Source organism: Cervus canadensis, chromosome 13 (assembly GCF_019320065.1).
Source record: "Cervus canadensis isolate Bull #8, Minnesota chromosome 13, ASM1932006v1, whole genome shotgun sequence".
Lineage (NCBI taxonomy): Eukaryota > Metazoa > Chordata > Mammalia > Artiodactyla > Cervidae > Cervus > Cervus canadensis.
Window position 1 is genome coordinate 43,928,812 of NC_057398.1, and position 27,601 is coordinate 43,956,412.

General features: G+C 37.5%; 1 protein-coding gene across 1 annotated transcript; it reads right to left on the bottom strand.

The window, feature by feature from the left end:
• Positions 1-1,528: 1,528 nt before the first annotated feature.
• FH (fumarate hydratase) lies at positions 1,529-27,587 on the bottom strand. The gene is made up of 10 exons (XM_043485516.1): positions 27,396-27,587; positions 20,887-21,021; positions 17,605-17,715; positions 16,009-16,185; positions 11,595-11,777; positions 9,046-9,211; positions 7,293-7,496; positions 6,425-6,552; positions 4,378-4,531; positions 1,529-1,881 (listed from the first exon to the last, which is right to left on the bottom strand). Exons 1-10 carry the CDS (start codon positions 27,525-27,527, stop codon positions 1,739-1,741), a joined length of 1,533 nt encoding a protein of 510 aa, XP_043341451.1. The 5' UTR covers positions 27,528-27,587; the 3' UTR covers positions 1,529-1,738.
• Positions 27,588-27,601: the final 14 nt, after the last annotated feature.

The window sequence follows — 27,601 nt, forward strand, 5'->3', positions numbered from 1 at the left end:
TTTCTCATTGAGCCCTCAAATACCAGCCTGTTTACATTGAGGATGCCTGCTAAGGCAAAATAGCATTCAGTTGCCAGTCTGGTTGTTGAGTTATGGGTACAATCTGATTTTGTTTTATTTTTTTCCAATAAAAATCTTTCAACAAAATAGGCTGTAGGAAATCAAACTGTACAAGCATCACATCATCACCACCATGTGAAAAACACTGCTGGGAACAATGCTGCATGGGCTAAAAGTAGAATCTACCAGCTCAACACTTCCATTAAATGGTTTGAAATCCCTTTCACAGTAATGAAAAGCATACCCACTCAGGCCTAAGAAATTAGTTATAAGAATGTAATTTCATTTTTTCATCACAATGCTTCTACAACTTTTGAAAACTGAGATACAATTGACATATTAACATTAGAATTTTAATTATGCTTTTAAATGCCATCTATGCTATCCTCTAAATACCACTGGGCAGTTGGTGTTAATAAGACTATTTTTCCAAGAAATACATATCAAGGGTAAGTATCCATTGTTTTTTAAAGATATTTGATAGAATACTACTTACAGACAAGATGCTTTAAGTAGTGGGTCTTCGTAATTCTGTATACATGTGTGTGTACTTAGTTGCTCAGTCATGTCTGACTCTTTCTGACCCCATGGACTGTAGCCCACCAGGTTCCTCTGTCCATGGAATTCTACAGGCAAGAATACTCAAGTGGGCTGCTGTGCCCTCCTCCAGGGAATCTTCCCAACCCAGGGATTGAACCCAAGACTCTATACATGTAGGAGGGGGGAAAAAAAAAACCAAATTGCTCCAACTCCCTACATTAATTGAGGTTGGGTCTATTTTAAATGAAGCCTTCAGTTTCAAGCTTAAATCAACTTAACCTGGATCTCCCTAGAATTGCTAATTCAAAATTCCCTGAGGTTAAAGCTACCTGTGGAAAAATCCTCGCGCTGTTGCAGAGAGATAATGGGCAAGGCTCTCTTTCATGACAGCCTCCCTTTCTTTCCAAACTTCCTGCTTGCACCCCTTGTCCTTCCTAATCTAATCCATGTCCTACAGTTTTTGACTCATAGTCTTTTCAGTCTTTCTATGATAATTCAAATAAGAACAGGAGGTGTGTGTGTAGCTGTGCAATTAGCACACAGGTATATGTCTTAATTTTGTTAATCTAGCCTGTTACCATATATATGTATGTATATAAATATTCTATATATATGCATGCACATGCACACACACACATACACTCACATTCTCACTTACGAGGGCAGAAGCTTGGTCAGCTTATGCTCCCAAATTACAAGAAAATAAAAGATGTTTGAAGACATAACTTGGGAATGAGTTCACAGGTACTTTTTTAACTATAGGAACATTTGTTTAAAACAACACCAACTAAAAAAATGAAAACTCTAAAAATTCATATGCCTCTTACAAAACATCTGAAATGGTAAACACCCATACACAAAAATCACAGATTCAACTATGTCAACTAGATAAAAGAAAAACAAGTCTGTTTTCCTTTTGATTTTATACAATTTAGTGATTTTATTTGACACTTAAAATCCACTTTGGACCTAGTATGTCCTGGGGTTTTATACACTGACCAAACTGCTCTGCTAGAGATAGTCAAGTTCAATAGCAATTTTCTTTCACATTTATCCATTTTTGTTTAAGAAATATAAGGAGTCTGTATCACTTTTTATTTTATATGACATAATCATTTTTATTATAAATTTATTTAAATCACTTTGGACCCAGCATGTCCTTTGGTTTTACCCACTCATCAAACTGCTCTGCAGTAAGATAGCCAAGTTCAATAGCAGTTGCCTTTAAGGTTGATCCATTTTTGTGTGCAGTCTTAGCAATCTTGGCGGCTTTGTCATACCCTGAAGAAAAATTAAAAGGTGACACAGGAGTTAGTAGTGAAACTTGGGTTTTCTAAAGCAAGAGGTAATCATTATCATTTATTTGATGCTACCAACCTCTTAAGTAAACATTTTTTAATCTTAAAAATATTTAGCAGTGGGTTATCTTGATAGCTGTCATTTCTTAAACAGAATAAAACCTTTCTTTACTTTTCTTAAGAACACGTACCTAACATTCTGTAAGATGTGACCCTAAATTGAAATGTTCATTAATCCAGATATTTTCATAAGGGGGAAAATATATACACATAGACATCTCTCTCTACACACACACACACACACGTGGCACCAAGACATTAAAAACATGTATCTGGGTAGTATAAATGTGCTGTTTCAACAGTATGTTTAACCCAAAATAATTATCTTTCTACAAAGCATTAATAAGCTCAAGGCTGCAGCAGCATGAAAAATACAGGACTGCATGACCAGGAACTGTGGTAAAGGTAAAGGGCTCTAAGAGGGAAAAGAGAGGAGAGTCCTCTCACAATGAGGGAGGAGCAGGCAGGGCTCTGAGGAGAGACACACCTTCAGAGCTTCCAACATCTCTTTCTGTTCTGCACTCTTTTCAGACATTACACAGTACAAGTAGGGAAGTTTCAGTACAAACATATACTTGAGCAAGAGATCACAGGTCTACTGTTTACATCAAAGTTATTTGCTTTTAAAATTAATAAAGATAGAAGCAGGGTAATTCTGGTTATCTTGATTTAATGTAATTTCTTAAAAAGGAAAAAACCAGAAAGAGAAATTAACAAAAATGAAACCAAGGAAGGAGAAAAAAAAAACAAGATTAGAGGGGTATGAACAAAGAGAAGTCTGCAATGATTATCCACTAAGTAAGATGTGCAGCCAAATAAATAAATATTTTTTAAAAATGTTATGTGTCATGTGCAATTATTAACCACCTACAAAATGTTATGTGTCATGTGTGATTATCAACCACATATAAGATGTTATGCATAGTATCAATTAATCTACCTATAAAACATTATGGACATAGTTAATATAAAATTAACATTGAATGCTAAACATGTTGAAATGGGTATTTATTGATCAAACTAACTTCAAAAGAATTCTCATGTTAAACCTTTGGGGTTAATATTAGACATTCCATACTTTAACATTAATAATGACATTAAAGTCTATGCATCATGCTAACCCTTTCAGTTTTCATTCAAGTCCCACAAACATGACTACCGATCACCTGTTACACATAATGAGCACAATCAGAACCCATGATGTGGATGGAGTTGTAAGGCTCATGCTTTGTCACCAGTCAGGTGTGCTTTTGCCCACTTATCCTTGAACGGCCTTTACCTCACATTAAACTGACTCTAAGAAAGCTATCAATCATTCTGCTTTAGGAGTATCTCTAATTTAAACATTTTAGTAACAAATTCTGGAGTATAAACATGATGAAACATTTCTCCCATGAGCCTTTGGGTTCCTCTGTACATCTGTCCAGCTGAATGCTGAGGTACAATCATTTCAAAAGAATCCAGTATTAATGCCAATTTTCATACTATTCCAAAAACAGACAGCATATTGGGCTCACAGCTAACTGAAGCAGTCATGAGCTCTAACTTTATAAGACTGCAATTATAGCTTGACATGAAGCCAAGAATATAAAATCAGCCTTGAAAGTATAGGATTACTGAAGACTATTTTAAAACAGTAATCATATCACACCAAAAGACTGCATCATAACTTGTTCTAATGTACAAAACCAAAGAGTACATTAATAACTTCAGCTCAGCAGTAAAGAAATGGTGAGAAAAGGCTTTTAACACATTAAAACATAAAGCAATGAGTGCCTCAAAATCTATGAGTTAAAATATTGTATTTAACAGAGATCATTATGGTCGATATATAATCCAAGTTAACAAGTTTGAATCTATATAATGAAATATTTATAAATCTGGAAAAGGCTTGCAACACAAAAGCCACAGTTTTAGACAAAATATTTCCCCCCTTTCCTTATAAGAAATGCATACATAACCCTTTTTTAAAAATTTAATCCATTTCTGAGTTGAATAAAACAACAACAAAAAAGTATAGTAGCATCTAGAGAAGGTAGAAAAATGAGTTCATTCAGTGTTGTTAGTCAGCAAGTCCCAACAAGTGATCTTACTGAGGACATATAGTATCTGAATTTAATGTCCCATAGTATCTAAATTCTATTAAGATTAAAATAAGCTTTAAATTCTACTTCTGAACTTGCCACATTTCAAATAAAATGAAGTATAATCAATCAAGTTTTTGAAAGAAATATTACACCATAAAGGTTATAAATAATACACATATAGCATCTTTCAACACAATTCCAAATGTCTTAAGACAATGTTCAAAAGAAATTTGTTGTTCACTAACACTGATCCAGTAGTCTTAGTCTTTTAAAACTTTCTCAGCTTTTAAACCGTGTATTCAAAATGACACTATTCTTCTTTAAACACATACCTATGTGAGGATTAAGAGCTGTCACCAACATTAGAGACTCATTCATCAGCTTGCTAATCCTTTCTGTGTTGGCCTGGATTCCCACCACGCAGTTTTCTGTGAAGGAAACTGATGCATCTCCCAGCAGTCGGGCTGAGTGTAACACATTTTTAATCTGAGAGAGAGACAGACTTTATTAAGCCTAGCTTTTTTCTTTGTCCAATAACGTATTTGCTGGTTCATAAATGAATATAGTTCAATTAATATATAGCACTCTTCCAAGCTACAAGGAATCAAACCCAAAAAAATATGAAAGAAACTATAAACATTTGAGGACAAAGAAGTGCTCTTTTAAGAGGTGAAAAGGCATAAACACAAATAACTAAAGCATGAGATAGTGTGTGGTGGTATAAAATATAGGGATGAAATGTTAAAGAACGCAGAGGAAGAAAAACAAATTCCAGTTGTAGGAGTGGATGAAGATCTATTTGATGGAGAGAACTGAAACAGCCGCAGATGGAAACAGAATCTCCCAAGCAAAGAAAGAAACAAATATGCAGAGGCTAGAAAGCTCAGCCTGTGTGTGAGGCCGTCAGTGAAGCCAGGGCTTCTCCGTTCTTAACGATCAGCAAGTTTTTTCACACTTCATAATACAAATATTCCATGGTCACTTGAAAATAATCTTGCACACAATATTTTAACAGTATTAAGTCAATTAGTTTGTCTTGGCATTTTTTTGTGACCTTTCCAACATATATTAAAATAAATATATATCCACATCCTAATCTCTCTGGTCTAAAATCCCAGGGTCTAAAAACAGAACTTCCAAACAGTGGACTCTAGAAGACACAGAACTTCCAAGGTTTAATTTGATACTAACGACTTTATTATATGGTAAATGCTGATTATCTCGACTTACTTTCTATTAAAAACAAAATAGATCTTTTAAAAAAAAAAGTGCAAGACATTTAATGTTATGCACATATATCTGCCAGGCAGCTGGTGTTAACCGTTTAGAATCTGACCTGAAAGCAAAAGCTTTTTGATATGAGATGTGCTTTGGTCTGTCTTCTATTTTCCACTAGAATGCACACTGCTGCTGCTGCTGCGCACATTACATAAGGGCAAAAAAATCTGTTTTGTTCATTGCTCTAGGACAGTGCCTGACATAGACTAGTACTCAACCAATATTTAACGAATACAGTGAATGAATAAACTTAATATTTGTCATTTGCATGTTCTTATCAAATTAAAATCAGACTTTACACCAGATACAAACTGGAAATAAGCCATTAATATATATTTAGATATAACACTGCACACAAATAAGGACTCTAAATGATAATAGTTCCATTATCGGAAGTTGGGGAAACTGGATAAAAGATGCCATTTTGCTCCATCTTCACAAAGATGAAGGAAAAAGAACAGACTGAGCAGACACGATGTTTCCAAGGCATGTGGAAGAGGAAAACCGATGAAAGCCTTGAGAGAGAAAGGGACAAGAGCTAGAGAGAAATTACTGAATAAACCAAGGACAAAAGTGTTTCAAGGGACGAGCCTAGGTCAGATGGCAGTTAAGAGCCGTGGCATGTCTGTTGGACTCAACTGTGCTACAAGAACAATTCAAATACAAGTGCAAGTGTGGAAGCCAAAGTGCAGTGCTGTGAGAGTGGGCATTCCTTTAAAACAGCTAAATGTGGAGAGGAAGAAAGCAGCAGTATGAGAAGGAGACAGGAAGGAGGCAGTTTCTTTCTTTCCTCTGTATTAACTGAGGAACTAGAACTTACTTCTAGCAGTTGGCATCCCCAGTGGCTAGGAACAAGAAAGAAACCTATACCCCACTTCCAGAATTTTTCTTCCTATTATAAAAAGCAAACCATCTAGCAAACTTAAGCTAAAAGTCACCTAATTAAATATCCAGGATTAATCCTCTAACATTAATATATGCTTGACTTCCAATTGCTACTCATATTATCTTAGTACCTAATGAACTTTAAGAAATCTTTATGAAAGACAAAAACCAAGACAACTAGCTTTGGGTCAAAGACATTAAAAATCAAAAACTTACCATCATTGGCTTGAAAACATTCAACTCAAAATGTCCATTGCTTCCTCCAACAGTAACAGCGACATGATTCCCCATGACTTGGGCTGCAACCATGGTCATTGCTTCACACTGGGTGGGGTTCACCTTTCCTTCAAGAAAACCACCAAAGATACCACATCAAACACACCGATGGCTTCAAGTATGAGTTAAAACAAAAGAAGGAAAGACAAAGCAAGACATATAATAAAGGAAGTCCCCAATCGTATCTGCGTAGCCTCCCATACCTAACTGGCCAAAGTGCAAAGCAAAGAATGACATAAGAGACATGTGATATAATTCTTTTTATTCAACCTGTTAAGATCACTTTAACAGCCTGTTCTAGAATACTACCTGCTTTGGATTGTGAAAGACAGAACTATTTACACATTTTCTAATGTGGAAATCAAAATACACAATACTAACTAAAATTGTTTTATCCTATATTGTTGGTGATGCTCCCAGATGTTCTGATCAAAGGTAGCCCTAAACATATTCTGAAACAAGTGTGTAACACATGTCCCCATCTACTTACAGATCATGTTAAACGAAAGAAGACATGCTTTGTAGATGAGAATGCCTGGGTTCTAATCAAGTTCTAGCCCTAACATTTATCAGCTATGCAATGATTATTGTTGTTTAGTTACCAAGTCATGTCAAACTAGTTGCGACCCCACAGGCTACAGTCCACCAGGGTCATCTATCCATGGTATTTTCCAGGCAAGAATACTGAAGTGGGTGGCCATTTTCTTCTCCAGGGGATCTTTCTGACCCAGGGATCGAACCCGCATCTCCTGCTTGGCAGGTGGATTGTTTACCACTGAGCCACCTGGGAAGCCAGCTGCATGATTACCTGGCATGATACTGCTTCCTGGTTCATTTTCAGGCAAAATCAGTTCTCCCAGTCCCGAGCGAGGACCAGAACCCAGAAAACGAATATCATTTGCGATCTTCATCAGACTGCAAGCAGTAGTATTCATGGCTCCACTGAGTTCAACCAAAGCATCATGAGCAGCCAGAGCTTCAAACTTATTTGGAGCTGTGACAAAAGGTAAGCCTGAAGAAAAAAATCAATAACCTGTATGAGTTAACAGGTAAAACTAAACATTTTTCTAATATCAGCAAGTTAAACAGAAACTGTCTGTATATGAACATAAGCAAAAACAGAATAAAAATTCAATTTCAGAAAGAAATGCTTAAGACTCAAGCTTTCTCTACATTTCTTCAAGATGTCCTGAGGAGTAGAAGGAATCTAATGATACTAGCACATTTAAAAGATAAAACAAGTACAATAAATGTTGAAAGAAATATAAAATACTAAATGAAAAAGCATTCTGCTGATGCAAACACATGTGTATGATGCCGTGAGTAAAGATGAAAAGTAGGTAAAATTCACTCCGCTCAATTCCAAATTCCTTTCCTAGTGCAATTTTCCCCCCATTTTAGGCATCCTATTCTCTTCTCTGGGCTTCTCAGGTGGCGCTAGTGGTAAAAACACGCCTGCCAATGCAGGAGATGTAAGAACCGCAGATTTGATCCCTGGGTCAAGAAGATCCTCTGGAGGAAGGCATGACAAACCACTCCAGTATTCTTGCCTGGGAAATCCCATGGACAGAGAAGCCTGGTGGGCTGGAGTCCACGGACTCGCAAAAGACACAACTGAAGCGGCTGAGCACACATGCATTCTCTTCTCTAGCCAGGACCTACTAGCTCCTCTGAGAGATTAGGAAGTCAAAATGAACTAGACATTCTCAGTCGCTCCCATGTTCAACTTTTTAAAGATCTACATATTCTAGACCCCATATTACAATTCTCACTGATTGAAATTTAATTAAAAGTCAAATCTCTGCTAGTAAGCAATAATAAGAAATGTAGAATTATCTGTGCTCTAACTCTGTTAAGATTTTCATGTTAATAAGAGTTTTCTGGAGACAATAGGTCTAGTAACAGTTACCATTATTGAGACCTTCAAAAAGGTCATTAATTCAAAGAAATGTCACAGTATGCCATAGGGAAAAAAGAAATTAAGCCAGTCAATCTCTAACATATTTGTCATTCAAATGATTTCTCACCAATCATTTGATTCTTCCTGCTTTGAAAATGAGTATTCAAAACAGCTTTGGTGGTGATTTAGTTGCTAAGTCATGTGACTCTTGTGACCCTATGGACTGTAACCCACCAGGATCCTCTGTCCATGGGATTTCCCAGGCAAGATTACTGGAGTGGGTTGCCACTTCCTTCTCCAGGAGATCTTCCCAACCCAGGAATCAAACCCAGGTCTCCTACATTGCAGGCAGGTTCTTTACCAACTGAGCCACCATGGAAGCCTAAAATAGCTTTAAATGGAAAATAATTGAATACTACCAGATAGTAAATGAAGTTAGCACTAACAGATTTTAAAAATTACATGCTGTATGAACTTACAGATGGAAAACTTTTAAAAAATACAAGGATTAATATCACAACTTCTAAAACAGACACAAAGTAGATATCTGATGGGGAAGTATTATTTCTAACTTTAAATCTGTAAGAATTCAAAGCAGAAACACCCAGAAAAGCACAGACTGGTCTAATGGTAATGAGTAGTAAGCCATGTTATCACCTACCTGTGAGTGCAGCCACTTTTGCAGCAACCTTTTCTGCAAAGCCAATTCTAGTATTTAAACCAGTGCCAACAGCAGTGCCCCCAGCAGCGAGCTCATAAATTCTTGGCATGGCAGCTTTTATTCTTGTTGTTGCATATTTCACTTGTTGAACATAACCGCTAAATTCCTGAAAAAAGAAAGAAATTAAGGTGAGAGTATACAATTTCCTAATGGCATGTTAAGTCACTCTAACTGCATTAAATAGAAGTTTTTAAAAAACACATCTCAGGTACAAAATTAGAAGCTACTCAAGTGGTAATAATATTAATTTATATGACAAGCAATGTACAAGGGTAAAAGGGCATTTATAAGCCCATTAGGTAGGCAATGCCACTGATAACAACATGCAACCTACTTATAGACTACTCTTTTAACAGAAAACAAAGAAAACCAACACAGGAAATAAACATAAAAAAAAAAAAAACAACTTTATTAGATTAAATTATTGGTTTATTTGAAAATGATTTATTTTGTTGGTGTATCTCAAATAACTTGAAGAAAGAAAAAAACTGAATCTCTGCAAGAAAAATGCAAACATAGAAATATCCATCTGTACCACTACAATATTGTAATTAGCCTCCAACTAATAAAAATAATTGGGAGAAAAAAAAAAGAAGTATCCTCCAAACAATTTCAGTTAAAAAACCTGACGTGGAATTTGAGGGTTATTTTAAAGGGTCTCAAGAAGCTAAGTGACTTACTAGAGTAAGACTCTGGGTAGCTTCATGATGCATTTTAATTCTGCTATGAATGCCACACTGGTTCCCAAAGTACTACATATTTTAAGTAAAGTAACCACAGAAATCATCATGTTTAGAACACAGCAAGGGCCCTATTAAGAACTATGCAAGGACAGAGGGCATAAACTAGAACTCAACTGAGCAAGCCAGGATATATGGTTACACTCAATCTATCTTTTCTTTCCCCTGTCTAAAAACACTGAAAAACCATGAATACTTTGATTGGTACTGAGATTTCACACATTTTTTTAGAAGATACAACTTCTTTCCATCTGATCTAATATCACTTACATATATACCAGGTGGATTCACTTAAGGAATATATTTTTATTGGAGAAAAAATTACACTAAAAAAACTCAAAAGACAATTTCAATAAAAGCAAGTATAAATGCCTCTGGTAAGATAAACAGAAAAATGTTGTTTTCTGTCACAAAGAATGGTGATTTTTACATAGGAAGCTGAGTCATGGCCCAAATGGACTTTTAGCATATAATGGTTTTCCTACATGTAACATACACAAAAAATAGGAAAAAAAACTAGAAACCAGAGGGATACTCAAAAGTTTCAAAAACAGATACTGTATCTCCTTAGAACTTACGTGTGGTACTAAGAGCCAATGATGTAAAGAGAAATAAGATACAGCTTAAGGAGCAACTTAATTTAGTAAGCTTAATTTAGTCACATCATCTGTACTTCAATTAATCATTTCCAGTTTTCCTCATTCCTGCTGTCATAAACTTAAGGTAAATGATGTTTTTTTCCAGTGTTTGCTATAAGATGAACAAAACTACAAATTAAGTATTTCTAAATAACCAGCAGCCAAACTCTCACACTAACCTGAATTTCTACAAAAATACTGTTACTGATACTTGATATAGAATTTGTGTATGTCCTACCTCAAAGTGGAGTGAGCTTACTGAGACAAAACCTGTTCCTTGTATTTCCTCTGCAATGTGTACTATTAGATATTCTTTAAAGTATCACTGAAAGTGAAAGTGAAGTCACTCAGTAGTCTCCGACTCTGCGATCCCACTGACTGTAGCCTACCAGGCTTCTACATCCATTGGATTTTCCAGGCAAGAGTACCAGAGTGGGTTGCCATTTCCTTTTCCAAGGGATCTTCCTGACCCAGGGATCAAACCCAGGTCTCCTGCATTGCAGGCAGATGCTTTACCCTCTGAGCTATCATAAAGAAACATAAAAATGCTTTCTGTATTTTGGAAAAGAGTAATACCTCTTTTACATGTGGCCAAAACATTTAACCACTTTAAAATTAATTTTTAAAGAACTTACTAATTTAGAATAAGAGAGACAAAGGAAGAAATTATGATAATGATACTGATGAAGATGATGACAGCTAACACCAATATGTGCTTACAATGCGTCAGAAATAGTTCTAAGTATTCTACATGAATTAGCTTATTTGAACCTCATAACTATTTTATGAAAGAGATATTATTTTCTTTGTTTTACAGCTAGAAAAACTGACGCAGAGAAAAACTAAGCTTCCTAAGGTCCAACAGCTTGCATATAGCAAATCTAAGATTTAAACTCAAGTGGACTGATGTCTGGCTCATAACCAGTATGCCCTGCTCTTCTCCTGAGTGGATGCCAATAAAAATCACTGACAGGTTAATGCAGAATCATCTCTGTTGCTGAACTTAACTGTTATAAGCTTGGCAATTTAAACCAGTGTGATTTAGAGGGTAATATATAGGCCATATGCACCAAGCCCACAACAGAACCAAATTTAATCACACTCAATATACCTGCCCAAGAGTAAGTGGAACAGCATCCTGCGTATGAGTACGCCCAATTTTGATGATCTGGTCAAACTCTTTGGATTTTGCTTCGAGAGCATCATGCAGCTTCTGTAGTCCTGGGAGCAGCACTTCATGAACTTCTATTGCAGCAGCAATGTGCATTGCTGTGGGAAAAGTATCATTTGAGCTCTGTCGGAAAGTTTTCAAAAGAAACAGAAAATGTTAAATCATAGGCAAAAAAACCAAACTTGAATGTCTCAGTTAAAAATCTCACTAAGTGACTACTCAAAACTTGGCATATTTAGTACTCAATTATACTTATGTGTGCCAAGTCACTTAGGATCAAATAAGAAGCAACCTGATCTCCTTTGTAGAAGGTATTTAGGACTGTATTACACAGACCACCTACAATGAATGTATTACATATTACTGTATCTACCTGCTAATAAATAACAGCAAGACACAAAGAAATACACCTAGCAGATATAAGGATAGCAGTAACAAAACATCTTACAGTTAAATAGCACATACAGTCTTCCACAAACATTTCTTCCTTCACTAAACTTGAGGAAAATTCTGTGAGGTAGGTCACCACTTTAAAAATAGAACAGAATCTGTCAAAGAAATTATGTGCCATGCCGAAGTATTTAGAGTTGGCAGAACTGGGACCTGACCAGGTAGTCTAAACGACGTGCTCTTGTGTCAAATGTAAACCTGTACTTTTAAATTACGATGTTATCTTTAACTACACCTCAGTCCTCTACCTGACCATACACACTAGGTTATTCTGAAGTAGACTTCAGACTTCAGTATACATAAAAGATAAACTCATATTTAAATGCAAGTCCTGGGTTTGCAAAATCCTTACCACCAAGCATTTATGTGAAAAAAATAAATAAACTTCCTTATACTTTAAACTACACTCAGTATCCAGATCCTGATTTTTAAATATCACTTCCCAATTAGATCCTCCAAAAGGTCTTTGGAAAAATGACTGCTTAGGGGGACAGAGAGCCTGATGAACTATGGATGGAGGTTTGTGACATTGTACAGGAGACAGGGATCCAGACCATCCCCATGGAAAAGAAATGCAAAAAGGCAAAATGCCTTACAAATAGCTGTGAAATGAAGAGAAGCGAAAAGCAAAGGAGAAAAGGAAAGATATTCCCATTTGAATGCAGAGTTCCAAAGAATAGCCAGGAGAGATAAGAAAGCCTTCCTCAGCGATCAATGCAAAGAAATAGAGGAAAACAACAGAATGGGAAAGACTAGAGCTCTCTTCAAGAAAATAAGAGATACCAAGGGAACATTTCACGCAAAGATGGGTTCGATAAAGTACAGAAATGGCATGGACCTAACAGAAGCAGAAGATATTAAGAAGAGGTGGCAAGAATACACAGAGGAACTGTACAAAAAAGATCTTCACGACCCAGATAATCACAATGGTGTGATCACTCACCTAGAGCCAGACATCCTGGAATGTGAAGTCAGGTGGGCCTTAGAAAGCATCACTACGAACAAAGCTAGTGGAGGTGATGGAATTCCAGTTGAGCTATTTCAAATCCTGAAAGATGATGCTGTGAAAGTGCTGCACTCAATATGCCAGCAAATTTGGAAAACTCAGCAGTGGCCACAGGACTGGAAAAGGTCAGTTTTCATTCCAGTCCCTAAGAAAGGCAATCCCAAAGAATGCTCAAACTACCACACAATTGCACTCATCTCACACTCTAGTAAGGTAATGCTCAAAATTTTCCAAGCCAGGCTTCAGCAATATGTGAACTGAGAACTTCCAGATATTCAAGCTGGTTTTAGAAAAGGCAGAGGAACCAGAGATCAAATTGCCAACATCCGCTGGATCATCAAAAAAGCAAGAGAGTTCCAGAAAAACATCTATTTCTGCTTTATTGACTATGCCAAAGCCTTCGACTGTGTGGATCACAATAAACTGTGGAAAATTCTGAAAGAGATGGGAATACCAGACCACCTGACCTGCCTCTTGAGAAACCTGTATGCAGGTCAGGAAGCAATAGTTAGAACTGGACATGGAACAATAGACTGGTTCCAAATAAGAAAAGGAGTACATCAAGGCTGTATATTGTCACACTGCTTATTTAACTTATATGCAGAGAATATCATGAGAAACGCTGGGCTGGAAGAAGCACAGCTGGAATCAAGATTGCCAGGAGAAATATCAATAACCTCAGATATGCAGATGACACCACCCTTATGGCAGAAAGTGAAGAGGAAATAAAAAGCCTCTTGAAGAAAGTGAAAGAGGAGAGTAAAAAAGCTGGCTTAAAGCTTAACATTCAGAAAACTAAGATCATGGCATCTGGTCCCATCACCTCATGGCAGATAGATGGGGAAACAGTGGAAACAGTGTCAGACTTTCTTTTTCTGGGCTCCAAAATCACTGCAGATGGTGACTGCAGCCATGAAATTAAAAGACGCTTACTCCTTGGAAGGAAAGTCATGACCAACCTAGATAGCATATTAAAAAGCAGAGACATTACTTTGCCAACAAACGTCCGTCTAGTCAAGGCTATGGTTTTTCCAGTGGTCGTGTATGGATGTGAGAGTTGGGCTGTGAAGAAAGCTGAGTGCTGAAAAATTGATGCTTTTGAACTGTGGTGTTGGAGAAGACTCTTGAGAGTCCCTTGGACTGCAAGGAGATCCAACCAGTCCATCCTAAAGGTGATCAGTCCTGGGTGTTCTTTGGAAGGACTGATGCTGAAGCTGAAATTCAGTACTTTGGCCACCTGATGCGAAGAGTTGACTCACTGGAAAAGACCCTGATGCTTGGAGGGATTGGGGGCAGGAGGAGAAGGGGACTACAGAGGATGAGATGGCTGGATGGCATCACCGACTCGATGGACATGCGTTTGAGTAAACTCCGCAAGTTGGTGATGGACAGGGAGGCCTGGTGTGCTGCGATTCATGGGGTCGTGAAGAGTCGGGCACAACTGAGCGACTGAACTGAACTGAACTGAACTGAGGGGGGTTAAGTGAAAGTGAAAGTGAAGTCACTCAGTCGGGTGCGACTCTTCGCGACCCCGTGGACTGTAGCCTACCAGGCTCCTCCATCCATGGGATTCTCCAGTCAAGAATACTAGAGTGGGTTGCCATAAAATATATGATGATAAGCCTGGAGCATCTTGTAGTGGAAAAAATAAGTGCCTTAAAAAAAAAAAAAAGGGATGGTGGCATGTCCAAAGGACACAGGAGCCAACATGCTGTGGTTTTATGGAACGATATGAGTAGCAATATAAAGAACAAAAATACTGGATTATAACCTTAAGAAAAAATATTAATGAATTCATGCTTACACACATGATTAAATAAATAAATAAATGTGAGGGGAGAGAGAAGACAAATATTCCCTACAGAAAAATTTCAATTAATAAATGGATAAAGAAAGGGGGGAAAAGAAAATTACTACTAAAACATCACAGCAGTAATTGCTATTGGCAAGATCCTCTGATGAATGTTAAAAATTAATAGGCAAAAGTTTAGGGAGAAAGAGGCTGTTTCCACAGCCTCAAAGTTCTCTACTAATTTCGTGGTTATTTTAATACGTGTCCAAAAATTTCTTGACATTCCTCCCTGTATGAAATAGAGCTTACATGCAGTAGCTGGAGTATAGGCTATTGGAAAATGAAGACACCATCTTAACCAAGTGATTCGAGTTAACATCACCAGTACCAACTTGTGTTATTATCATGTACCCCTGATGTGATGCAAGAAGAGCCCTTCATTTCTTAACAATCTTCTCCAAAATCCACAGTCTCAGCCTAATCATGAGAAAACAACAGACAAACCTATACTGAGGGACATTTCATGAAATATCTGACGACTGCTTTCAAAAGTCACAAAGACAAAAGACAAACTCTCAGATTAGAGGAGACTAAGGGGATGTGATGACAATACAATGTGGAGCATGGACTGGATCCTGGTTAAAAGTAGAAGGACATCAATAGAAAACTAATAAAGCCTGCTTAAGAGTATTGTACCAATCTCAATTGCTTCATGTGACAAATGTACCAGGGTTATGTAAAATATTTAATATTAAAGTTAGTTGGGTAAAGGGTACATAGAAACTCTGAAATATCTTTGCAATTCTTATAAATAAGTTTATATTCCAAAAGAAAGAGTTTTTAAAATATAAATCAATGCAAATATACACATATACTAAATTCAAGTATCCTAAAAGTGATTTTTTCCCCTAAAGGTGCTTTTCATGAAATTCAAGACATAGACTCAAGATTCCCAAAATAAATAAGAAGAACATAAAAGAAGTCCTTTCCATTAAAGAATATAAGCAGAATTAATCCTCCCTGTCAAAAGTTAATGCCTGTTTTACAAGGAAAATCTCAGGATTCTTTTCAGTTTATATAAGGAAAAGAAGAAGTCGTATACTGACCTGGCTTTTATTAACGTGATCGTTGGGATGTACAGGTTTCTTGCTTCCAAGTTCACCTCCCAGAATTTCAATTGCTCGATTGCTAATGACTTCATTTACATTCATATTTGTCTGGGTTCCTGATCCAGTCTGCCATACCACGAGTGGAAAATGATCATTTAATTTACCTTCAGCTACCTGCAGAACAAAATGTTTTAAAATGTTTTAAAAAATAAGAAAAATTCTATATTCATTAAGCTGTTTGAATCAAATGATTGTAGGCATTGTTTATAGTACTATTTTAAAAACACTCACTTTTTCACGTGCTACTATAGTTCCTGGTTGTCCAGCAAATTGAAGCTTCTGCAGTCTAACCACTGCTACTTTAAAAGTGAAAGATAATCTATTGTGAATGGTATAAAAATTTCACTGATTCCAAATGAAAACTGAATTAAAGATATCTTTCTTCTATTTCTCCAACTGCCCTCTGTAATATTCAGACAGGGCCACTTGCTAATGCTGGCAAATGTGTTAAGTCTCTAGATAAATTTACTGTTGGTACTCAACAGGAATATCCAACAGATGTTATAGCCAGAGTCAGCATTATAACCAACAAGTGACTTAACAGTGTGAGTTCACTAGTAGCTACTGCATCCCACAAATGTCCCATGAGTAGCAACCTCCAAGCACAGACATAAGCATGTCTAGATTTGTCTCTATTTTTGTCATATTTTTGTATTCTGAGTTACTTTTTTAATTTTAAGTTCTCTGGGAGAGTGAGTACTTAACTTCATCTTCTGGAATGATTTTAGTTTTAAGCTAAGAAAATCAGCGTCATTAGAAATCTATTACCTTAAAAAACTGGTTCATTTAAAAGTAAAACTTTTTTCCTAACTGAATAAAAATAATAGGTGATTAGTGTAAAAAATTCTGAGAACTAAGAAAAGTATAATAGTCATCACAGTTCTACCCTCAGAAATAAAGATGATTAGAACTTTGGCATCTAGTCTCTACTTCAAGTGATGGGAGTATATATGCAGAAAAACATGTTTTCTATTCACTTTTTCTAAACAAAATTGGGATCATAAAATACATGCATTTTGCAATCTTTCCTCCCCACTTCTTATATGGTAGGCTTTGTTCTATGACATTCTTTAAAAAACTCAATTTCTATGGCTTCACAATCTAACTTGTTTAAACAGCTGCTATAATAAATAGTACTGCAATGAACATTATATCTAGAGCTTTTAAACTGTTATCTCTGCTTATCTTTAATTGTACACGAAATTATGTTATTGGTGGAAGAATGAAATTACAAGAAATCAAATATATAAGCTCAGAGAGTGCCTCTTCAAAAACTTATCTTTAAACTATATAAATTACAAGGAAAAGTAAAGAGAATTAGAAATGAAAGGTATCAAATCATCCAGAAAATTTGCCACAATATATATTTGAAGCATCATATTAATATCCTCACCAAATAATAACATTGTCATCCTATGCTAAAACACAGTAACTCAAGAATTCAGCGCCCCTTTCCTCAGGCCAGAGCTTATCATTATCCGGAAGATAATAGGGATCTAATGCCAATAAGTAAACACTCTTATCACCTCTTACCTCATCTGCTGCCTTCATTATTGCATTAGCAATCTTTGGATCAAGACCATAATCCTGGTTTACTTCAGCAGCTGCTCGCTTCAAGATGCCAAATGCTTTAATAACTGGGATCTAAAAATTTTAATCAGAAAAATATCTCAATTTGCAATTTAAGCATGAAAATTTAAGATTACTATCTTATGCAGATACAAACATTGTACAGAAAACAATAACCTACATAATATTATGACACTAAAATGTTTAGGATATAGAGAAAGATTAGACATAGGCATATAAAAACCAAGAACCATCATTTATGTATTTGTACAGGCAACCGAACAAAAGCAAATACAATGACTTTTCACAGATATGTATGTATGCCTTGCACACACATACACACATATTCACACAGATGTACAATATACTATTTGTACAATATACCATTTGTCCTATTTTTTATAAGATATTACAACACACGTGATTTTACGTCACATATTTAAAAACAAACGATACTCAACCATTTCACCAGCCTACACCATTACTTCCTGGAGAAAGAAATGGCAACCCACTCCAGTATTCCTGCCTGGAGAATTCCACGGACAGAGGAGCCTGGTTGGCTACAGTCCATAGGGTCACAAAGAGTCAGACACAACTGAGTAGCTTTCACTCATACCATTATTTGGGCTTCCCTGGTGGCTCAGTAGTAAAGAACCCACCTGCCAATACAGGGGCTTCAATCCTTGTTTTGGGAAATCCCCTGGAGAAGGAAATGGCTGCCCACTCCAGTATTCTTACCTGAAAAATCCCATGGACAGAGAAGCCTGGTGGGCTACAATCCATGGGGTCTCAAAAGAGTTGGACACCACTTAGCGACTGAACAACAACATTATTTCCCCTCACTGGATTCCATGCTACATAATAAATTTTTCCTTCTCTTTAGAAAAGAATAAAATAACAAGTAAAATAAAGGTAGCAAAATGGTGCTGTGAAGGCTGGAGAGCCACATGCAAAAGAATGAGAATGGACCACCATCTCACTCCACACACAGACGTGAACTCAAAAGAGATTAAAGGCTTGAATGTCAGACATGAAACCAGAAAACTCTTGAAGACAGAGGCGGCAAGCTTCTTGATATCAGTCTCAGCAATGATTTTCTGGAGGAGTCCAGAAGAAAAAGCAACAAAAGCAAAAATAAATAAACTGGACTATGTCAAACTAAAAAGCCTCTTCACAGTGAACCGTCAAGAGAATGAAAATGCGGTGGCTGGAGGATGTGAGGGGTGAGGGGCCACAGGTAGGGCCTGGGCGTTGGTGAGGGACCAGGAACCAGAATGCCACGGTGCACCATCCCCCTCTTCCCGCATAGCTGGTAGCACTAATCTGTTTCAGAGTATTTCCTGCTAAATCCAGGAAATTAAAATTAAAACATTACAGGTGTTTTACCCAAATGAAATGGAGATATATGGCACATAGGATTACACATGAAAACAAATGAGAATTTCATTTTCTACAGGAACACTGCAGTGGGTCAAACCAATGCTGAAGTCACAACCAAATGCCAATCAACTCTGGCTGCCAAAATGGAATGACTGACCCCACAGTGTTTGTGGACGCATAAAAATAAAACAAAGTCACAGTACAGAGTTTCACTGTGCACTACTAAAACAAAATGGTAAATATATGACTGGAGATGAAAGGGTCTCATTCTTCTTTACTCAGATTAGCAGTCCGTGAATTTTTTTTGGTTTTGTTTTCCTAAGGACCTCAGGTACAAAGAGTCTGCTTTATATTTTACGTAGTTCAGAAAATTATTCCAGATGAAGCCAAATATGTAAAAATTGATAACCCATGTATCCATCTTTCACAGACACCTGTCCAGATCCAAACAACTGCTCTGTCTCTAGTATGGCGGCGGCGGCAGCAATCACGCCAACCCAGAACCACACATCTTGCTAGTTCAAGCAGGAAAATCAAAACATCAGCCATGCTTACTTCAATTAATATTGGTTAAGACTGATCTTTTTAACCGCAGGAGTTGAACTATGTGAGAATATTTAGGATCAGCTGCTACGTTCTCTCTCCCAACCATGTAGTCTGGCCCTCACCATTAGACTGGCTGTGGGTTGACAATTACAGAGATATTTTTCTAAGAAGATTCCACTGCCTCTTGGAAAGGTGTATGAACCTGTCAAGATTCAGTCTTGAAGTCTTAGTAATGAGCTAAAATATGGAAGTTAAAATTATTGTTTAGATAAAAAGTATATTTAAAAGATAAAGGTAGCAGTCTCTCACCAGATGAGGCCTGGGGACTTCTAGGCTTACTAGCCTATCCTGCATTCTTGTGCTGACTATTTTTCATACTCTAGTTGGGCTCCAGTAGGATATGTAATATACTTCATCAATTCTTTTCATACTTTAACATCTCTGAAATCAAGATGTATCTTAAAATCAATGACATGACACAACTTTAACTGGCAGACTTTTTCTTTCTTAGTAGTACATATCAGGTCTAACTGAAGATTAGTTCTAATGTAAGGGTTTAATGAAATACGGTTTTCATATATATTTGTAAGAAATATTTGTTTTCATACAAATAAAGTTTTCTCATCATTAAATCATTCATGTATCACTGAACAAATACTTATATATTGTTATATGCCAGACATCATGACAAATAGTATTTTTATGAATTAGTATACACTTTTTTACAAACTGAAGCCAAGATAGAAAGTATAATATTAAAGAAAAATTGGATGGGAGGGGAGTTTGGGGGAGAATGGATACACGTATGTGTATGGCTAAGACCCTTTGCTCTTCACCTGAAACTATCACAGCATTCTTTATTAATCATATTAATGTATTAATCTTTATTCATCTTTAATTAATCATATAAATATATTGCAGCTATACCACAATACAAAATAAAAAGTTTTTTAAAAAAGTTTACTTTTAAATCAGTTTCTTAAAAGCTTTACATCAATTAAAAAGAATCAAAATTTAAAATGTTTACAAACTACAACATTCTAGTAAAAATATGAAAAGATCCAAGCAAGAATGAAAGACAAATCACTTAGTTCTATCAAATAAAAAATCCAAAAGACTCAAAGTCATAGCTCAAAACACTAGCATACTAAACCTGAAAAAGTTTAACGAGAGAGAAACACTTTATTACTCACAAAGCTAGTTCTCAAAATGACTTTACATTTTAATTCCGTAAAATATTTACAAGGTAGGGTGACTCATAATATTGAATAATGCCTAGTTCATCTAAAATAAGTCAACATTTCCACAAAAGCCACTTACTGGCATGCGTTCTGTCATGCCTCCAATCTTAAAGTTCATTGTAGATCTCACAGTCTGGGCACCATAATACTTATCATTTGGGACCTTGAGTTCACCAAAGGTATCATATTCTATCCGAAAAGAATCTTGGCTTGCCTAAAAATAAAGATAAGACACTGTTACAGCTTGAAGAGAAAACAAGTATGAGGAGAAATAACATCATATACAGGAAATACACAGGAAATTATTGGAAATACTTGGAAATTATTTAATATTAGAAATATAAATTTAATTTATAATTCCAAAATAATTGGAAATATATGTTTCCAATATACAGGAAACATCATATCTGGGAAAAGAAATCCTTAAGTACCACAAAGACAAAAAAATTCCACTTTGATTCTCATTGTTCTCCCCCACTTCCAGTTTTTTTCTTGAAAATTTTAGTCACACAAATTAATACAGATGTTAACGATGGATTCTAGGATTCATATACTATGCACATGATAAATACAAAGAAAGCCTTTGAAGTCAAAAGAGTAATCTTTTCCAATTCAGGAACATGCTTATTATTGGTCAAGCTTTGATCTACTATTTTACTAGGAACTTTGGAAAATAACCTAAGAACAATACTTTAATATTATCATATTTAACCAAAGCTCAACCACTGTCTACAAATATTATGCATGAGAGAGAGCTTAGTGCAACACGAAATATTCCAGGCTTTGCAGTGAGATGGCCCACCACCTGGTAGCTGTGTCATCTTCAGCAAGGCAGCTTTTCTCATCTATAATTACAGCAAATGGTGTAATTTACAGAGACATGGGCCAGATCAGTTCCTAACCTTTTTCAGGGTATTGGAACCTTTTGAGAATATGAGGAAAGCTATGATCATCTCTCTAGAAAAATTAACATAAATATATGTAAAATCTTACATACGATTTTAAGGAGTTTATACCTTGAGGTCAACTCATTCCCCAGGAAACAAACCCATGACCCCAAATCCCTTTTATGGAGAACCTAAGGTTCTACCAAGTACATCAACTTATACTAATTAAAAAATCAAAAATAGACATTTGGAATCTACATATATTTATTTTAAAGAGAGTTCAAAGAGATACTCAGAATTTTAATTAATGTTCACCTTGCATTAATTATAAAATAAACATGATCAGATGATTCAAAAGATTTAAAAACACCTAGCAAAGTAATCTTATTTTAGTAACTAGTCCTCTGAATAGGAAAAAATTAATTTTGTAGTTTCCCTTGGGACTAGAAAGATGGAACAACAACAACAAAAAACTTTGTATGTTATAAAACTTTTTAAATTGTATGAAAAGAAAAATATCCTTGTATCTAGTTACAAATATAGGAGTATGATGAACGAGGTACATTTTTTTCTTCTGCCTAAAAGTCTGCAGAGGAGAGCAGTGGTTAAGGTGGCAGAGTAGGAAGACTCTGAGCTCATTTCCTCTCACGGGCACACCAAAATTACGATTATTTACAGAGCAATTATTGATGAGTAAAGCTGAAAAATTAGCAGAAAATAGCTTCTACACCTGTAAATATATAGGTACCATGGCAAAATAGGTAGGAGGGGTGAAGACATAGTAAAGTCAAGACCTATACTCCCCTGGGGGGTGGTGACCCACAAACTGGAGGATAATTACAATTGCAGAGATTCTCCCCCAGGAGAAAGAGGTCCAGGTCCAGTGTCAGGGTCCCTAGCCTAGAGGTCCCGCACTGAGAAGAGCCCCTTGAAACTTTGGCTTTGGAGGTCACAGGCCTCACTTTTGGCCAGAGGTCTGTGGGAAATAGAAACTCCACTCCTAAAGGGTGCACACAAAATTTCACCCTCTGGGACCCAGGGCCGAAGCAGTAATTTGAAAAGAGCCTGGCTCTTTACAGTGACCTATAGAAGAAAAAACCTTTATATTATACATAAACACACATGTATATACACACAAGCCTGAAACAAAAGTTTTGCAAAACAATCTATCCTGCTCTCATATTTTCTATTCTATGCTATTCAGTCAAAAAACCAATGCTGTTAACTGTCCACTACATTGATTGCTCCACCCACTAATGAGTCCACCTGAAGTTTGAAAAACCTTCTTACATTATCTCTTCCCAGTGGCTTAGGCAAGAAGGGGAGGACTGCTCAACTAAATTAATGAAAAAAATTATCAGTGCTTTTAATGAAAAAGTGAGGTCATGATGGCATCTATTAAATATAAATAAGTTTTTAATTCTTATAATCCATTATTATAAAAAATTGTGTGTTTTTTTAAAAATCATGTCTTTATATCCCATAATTCAGAGAGCAGAATTTCTGGGAGAAGTTTAAAGAGTCTAACCAGCTAGGCATAGGGCAGGCACAAACTGCAATTTCCCAGTGTCCTGGGAGATGCATCTTTATTCACAATTGCTTCCCCTCCTGGAGAAGCATGAAAGGATAACATGGCCAGTGTGCACTGCAGTGTGATTGCTATTTGGTCCTAGAAATAACAAGTACTATTACCATCCACTAACCTCAGTAACCTGGAATTGATGAGCATGCTATCTAAATCAGAGTCTCAGTTCAGTTCAGTTGCTCAGTCATGTCTGACTCTTTGTGACCCCATGGACTGCAGCACGCCAGGTTTCCCTGTCCATCACCAGCTCCTGGAGCTTGCTCAAACTCATGTCCATCAAGTCAGTGATGCCATCCAACAATCTCATCCTCTGTCATCCCCTTCTCCTCCCGCCTTCAATCTTTCCCAGCATTAGGGTCTTTTCCAATGAGTCAGGAGGCCAAAGTATTAGAGTTTCAGCTTGAGCATCAGTCCTTCCAATGAATATTCTGGACTGATTGCCTTTAGGATTGGATCTCCTTGCAATCCAAGGGACTCTCAAGAGTCTTCTCCAACACCACAGTTCGAAAGCATCAATTCTTCAGCACTCAGCTTTATGGTCCAACTCTCACATCCATATATGACTACTGGAAAAACCATAGCTTTGACTAGACAGGCCTTTGTCAGGAAAGTAATGTCTCTGTTTCTTAATATGCTGTCTAGGTTTGTCATAGCTTTTCTCCCAATGAGCAAGCATCTTTTAATTTCATGGCTGCAGTCATAACCTGCAGTGATTTTGGAGCCTCCAAAAATAAAGACTGTCAGTTTCCATTGTTTCCCCACCTATTTGCCATGACGTGATGGGACCGGATACCATGATCTTTGTTTTTGAATGTTGAGTTTTAAGCCAGCTTTTTCACTCTCCTTTTTAACCTCATCAACAGACTCTTTAGTTCTTCTTTGCTTTCTGGCATAAAAGTGGTGTCTTCTGCATATCTGAAGTTATTGATATTTCTCCCTGCAACCTTAATTCCAGCTTGTGCTTCATCCAGCCAAGCATTTCTCATGATGTACTCTGCAGAGCAGTTAAATAAGCAGGGTGACAATATACAGCCCTGATGTACTCCTTTCCCAATTTGGAACTAGTCCATTGTTCCACGTCTGGTTCTAACTGTTGCTTCTTGACTTGCACACAGGTTTCTCAGGAAGCAGGTAAGGTGGCCTGGTATTCCCATCTCTTTAAGAATTTGCCACAATTGCTGTGATCTGCATAGTCAATAAAGCAGAAATAGATGTTTTTCTGGAACTCTCTTGCTTTTTCTGTGATCCAACAGATGTTGGCAGTTTGATCTCTGGTTCCTCTGCCTTTTCTAAATCCAGCTTGAACATCTGAAAGTTCCCAGTTCACATACTGCTGAAGCATGGCTTGGAGAATTATCAGAGTCTAAAGAGTCTGCTGCTGCTCCTGGTTAAGTCGCTTCAGTCGTGTCCGACTCTGTGCGACCCCATTGCCGGCAGCCCCAGGCTCCCCCATCCCTGGGATTCTCCAGGCAAGAACCCTGGAGTGGGTTGCCATTTCCTTCTCCAAGGCATGAAAGTGAAAAGTGAAAGTGAAGTCGCTCAGTTGTGTCTGACTCTTAGCAACCCCATGGACTGCAGCCTACCAGGCTCCTCCGTCCATGGGATTTCCAGGCAAGAGTACTGGAGTGGGGTGCCATTGCCTTCTCCTCTGAAGAGTCTAAAGGCTAGTAAAAAGGTACAGGCCTTAGGCCTATAATATATCCCCAAGCTAACCATTAACTAAACCATGATATCTCTTAAAGAAAATGTAAAATGGCTTTCACATTCTCAGCCTTAGGTGGTTTCAAAGAATATTTCAGAATTCAAGAAAATCCAAACCATTTCTTAAGCAGAAAGACTATCTCAAGAGGTTAAAAATCCCAAATGTGATTTCACTGTGTTTGGGTTTCCAGTTTCTCTAAAAAGACTTTTTAAAGTCTTTCAGTTCCCAAAGTACAGGGTGACCACCAAGTCTTAAAATATTGACAAATATGTAACAAATGGTTTATTGATACTGTACTGCAATATAGAATAAGATATTATCCATGTTTTCAGACTTTATGGCCATCTTGAAGATAAAGTAACTTTAAAAAATGTAGAACTTCTTTGTCTACCATGCTACCAAGGCAGTATCATATAGCAGGTCTCCAGTGTGTATTCGCTGTTTTTCTCCTCAGTATCACATTTTAATTAACTGTGCATGATTTCTTTGCTTATTTATTAATAACTGCTTTATCTACTTAACATGCCTTAGTAGTCCCTAAGGTCTTCCCAGGTGGCGCAGTGGTAAAGAATCTGCCTGCCAATGCAGGAGAAATGAGTTTGACTCCTGGGTTGGGAAGATCCCTTGAAAAGGGGATGGCAACCCCCACAGACACAGGAGCCTGGCAGGCTGCCGTCCATGGGGTTGCAAAGAGCTGGACAAGACCGAGCAGGGATGCACGCACGCAAGTAGTCTAAACTCTGTGCCCACAGTGACTGTTTCACACACAGGGCATATTCAACATAATCTTCCTATCTGATGAATTTGTATTCTTAACTGAGATGAAAGGTAATTTAGGGCATTTAGGGTTATTTGAAGTTCTTTTTGTAAAAAGTTTTTTGAAGTATAACTGATTTATAGTATTGTGTTAAAAATCTTCTGTACAGCAAACTGACTCAGTTAGACATATATATTTTTTCATATTCTTTTACATTATGGTTTGTCACTGGGTATTGAATATAGTTTATTTCTTAACACTAGCAACAAGAAAAACTTAGATCAACTTGGAGAATTTGGAGGTGAGAAGATTAGAGGGCAAAAGATGTACATAGAATTATGGGGAAAAAAGTGTCTACCCTCACCTGATGTTAGCGAACACTACAACACTAAAAGCAAGATAGTGCTTTTTTTTTTTTTTGACATTGACAGCAGGATAGATTTAGTTCTTCAGTCTTTCATTCCTTTTTTACAAAACACTAAATAAGTGAAAAATAACTTTTTAAAAGGCTTTAAAGTGCACTAAAATTATTCGAGCAGGGAGTTGCAGAAATATAAAGCATCCTTGATTTCTAGTTTCAGATATAGTGATGTCATCAAATTATCTTAAAATGTATAGTCCAGAAAATGTCTTGGGCCTTTGAAATCCCCTAGATGGAAGCATTCATTTAATAAAGCACTCACCATGTCCCAAATTCAAAGTATTTCCACAGGGAAAACATTGCTGAGTATCTGTAATTATTTTCATGTATTACATAATATACACAATACTGTATTACAGTATTACCTGACCAAAATCCCAACTCTGAGTAACAGAATAGGGTCTGAAGTCACATCTCTCTGAATAAAAGCTCAAATCACAAATCAGAGTGAATACGGCAAAATAGTAAGCCTTCCTAAACTAGCATTTATCTCTCAAACTTTTCCTGATAATACACATGGGAGCATACCTATTCAATGTTTACTAAAGCCCAAATTTCCGGAGGTTACTTTCTAAAGTGAAAAGGGGCTCGTGTAAGTTGGGGTATCCAACCTGAAACTGGACGTTTAATGCCTTGGGGGGGTGTGCCTCAATTAAAAGTGCTGATTCAGCAATAGTTAGGTTCCCATGCAATTTCCTCCAACTTACTTTACTACATTCTGCCCGTTTCATATTTCTGGGTTTTACAAAAGTTACGTGGGGAAAAACAGTCTCACAAACTAAATGGCCTATTTCATCAGAAGTAAAACCTCTTAGGTTCACGAGACCCTTCCAACTACGCCTGGAAACCGACTAGCAGCACAGCTGCGACCCCAGAAGCTAGCTCCGAGGGGCTGGATTCTACCGGGCCACCGGGCCCACCAAGGGCAGGGGCGGAGCTGCCCCTTCCCGACACTGTCCCACCGCGTGGCCGCCCCCTTCTCACACAGTCCACCTCAGCATCCTCGCAAGGGCAGTCGCCGCAGAAGTGAGCGCGGTAGGGGCAGGGTCCGGGAGGCCCGGCGTGACTCTAGCCCACAGCTGCAGCCCCTCCCGAGCGCTCCTCCAGCCGAGGAAGCGCCCCGGGCCCGCAGCGAAGCTCCAACACACGGGCCAGTATCAAGACCCTAGGGCCAGCGGGCGGGAGGCCTGAAGGTCACCGCGGGGCGGCCGGGACGGTCGGGCAGCACGAGCTCACCATTCGAGCGGAGTTCGGAGGCCGGAGCAGGAGGACTGCTGGGCCACCCGGGCCAAGGCCAGGGCTGGGGGCGGAACCTGGATTCCGCGAGAGTAAACGCGAACGCGCGAGGAGCCGGAGCGCGCGATCCATAGCGCCGCGGCCTGGGTAGAGCTTCCGGGCGTTATGGCCACGCCTCCACACAGGCTGTCAGAACCCCCACGGTC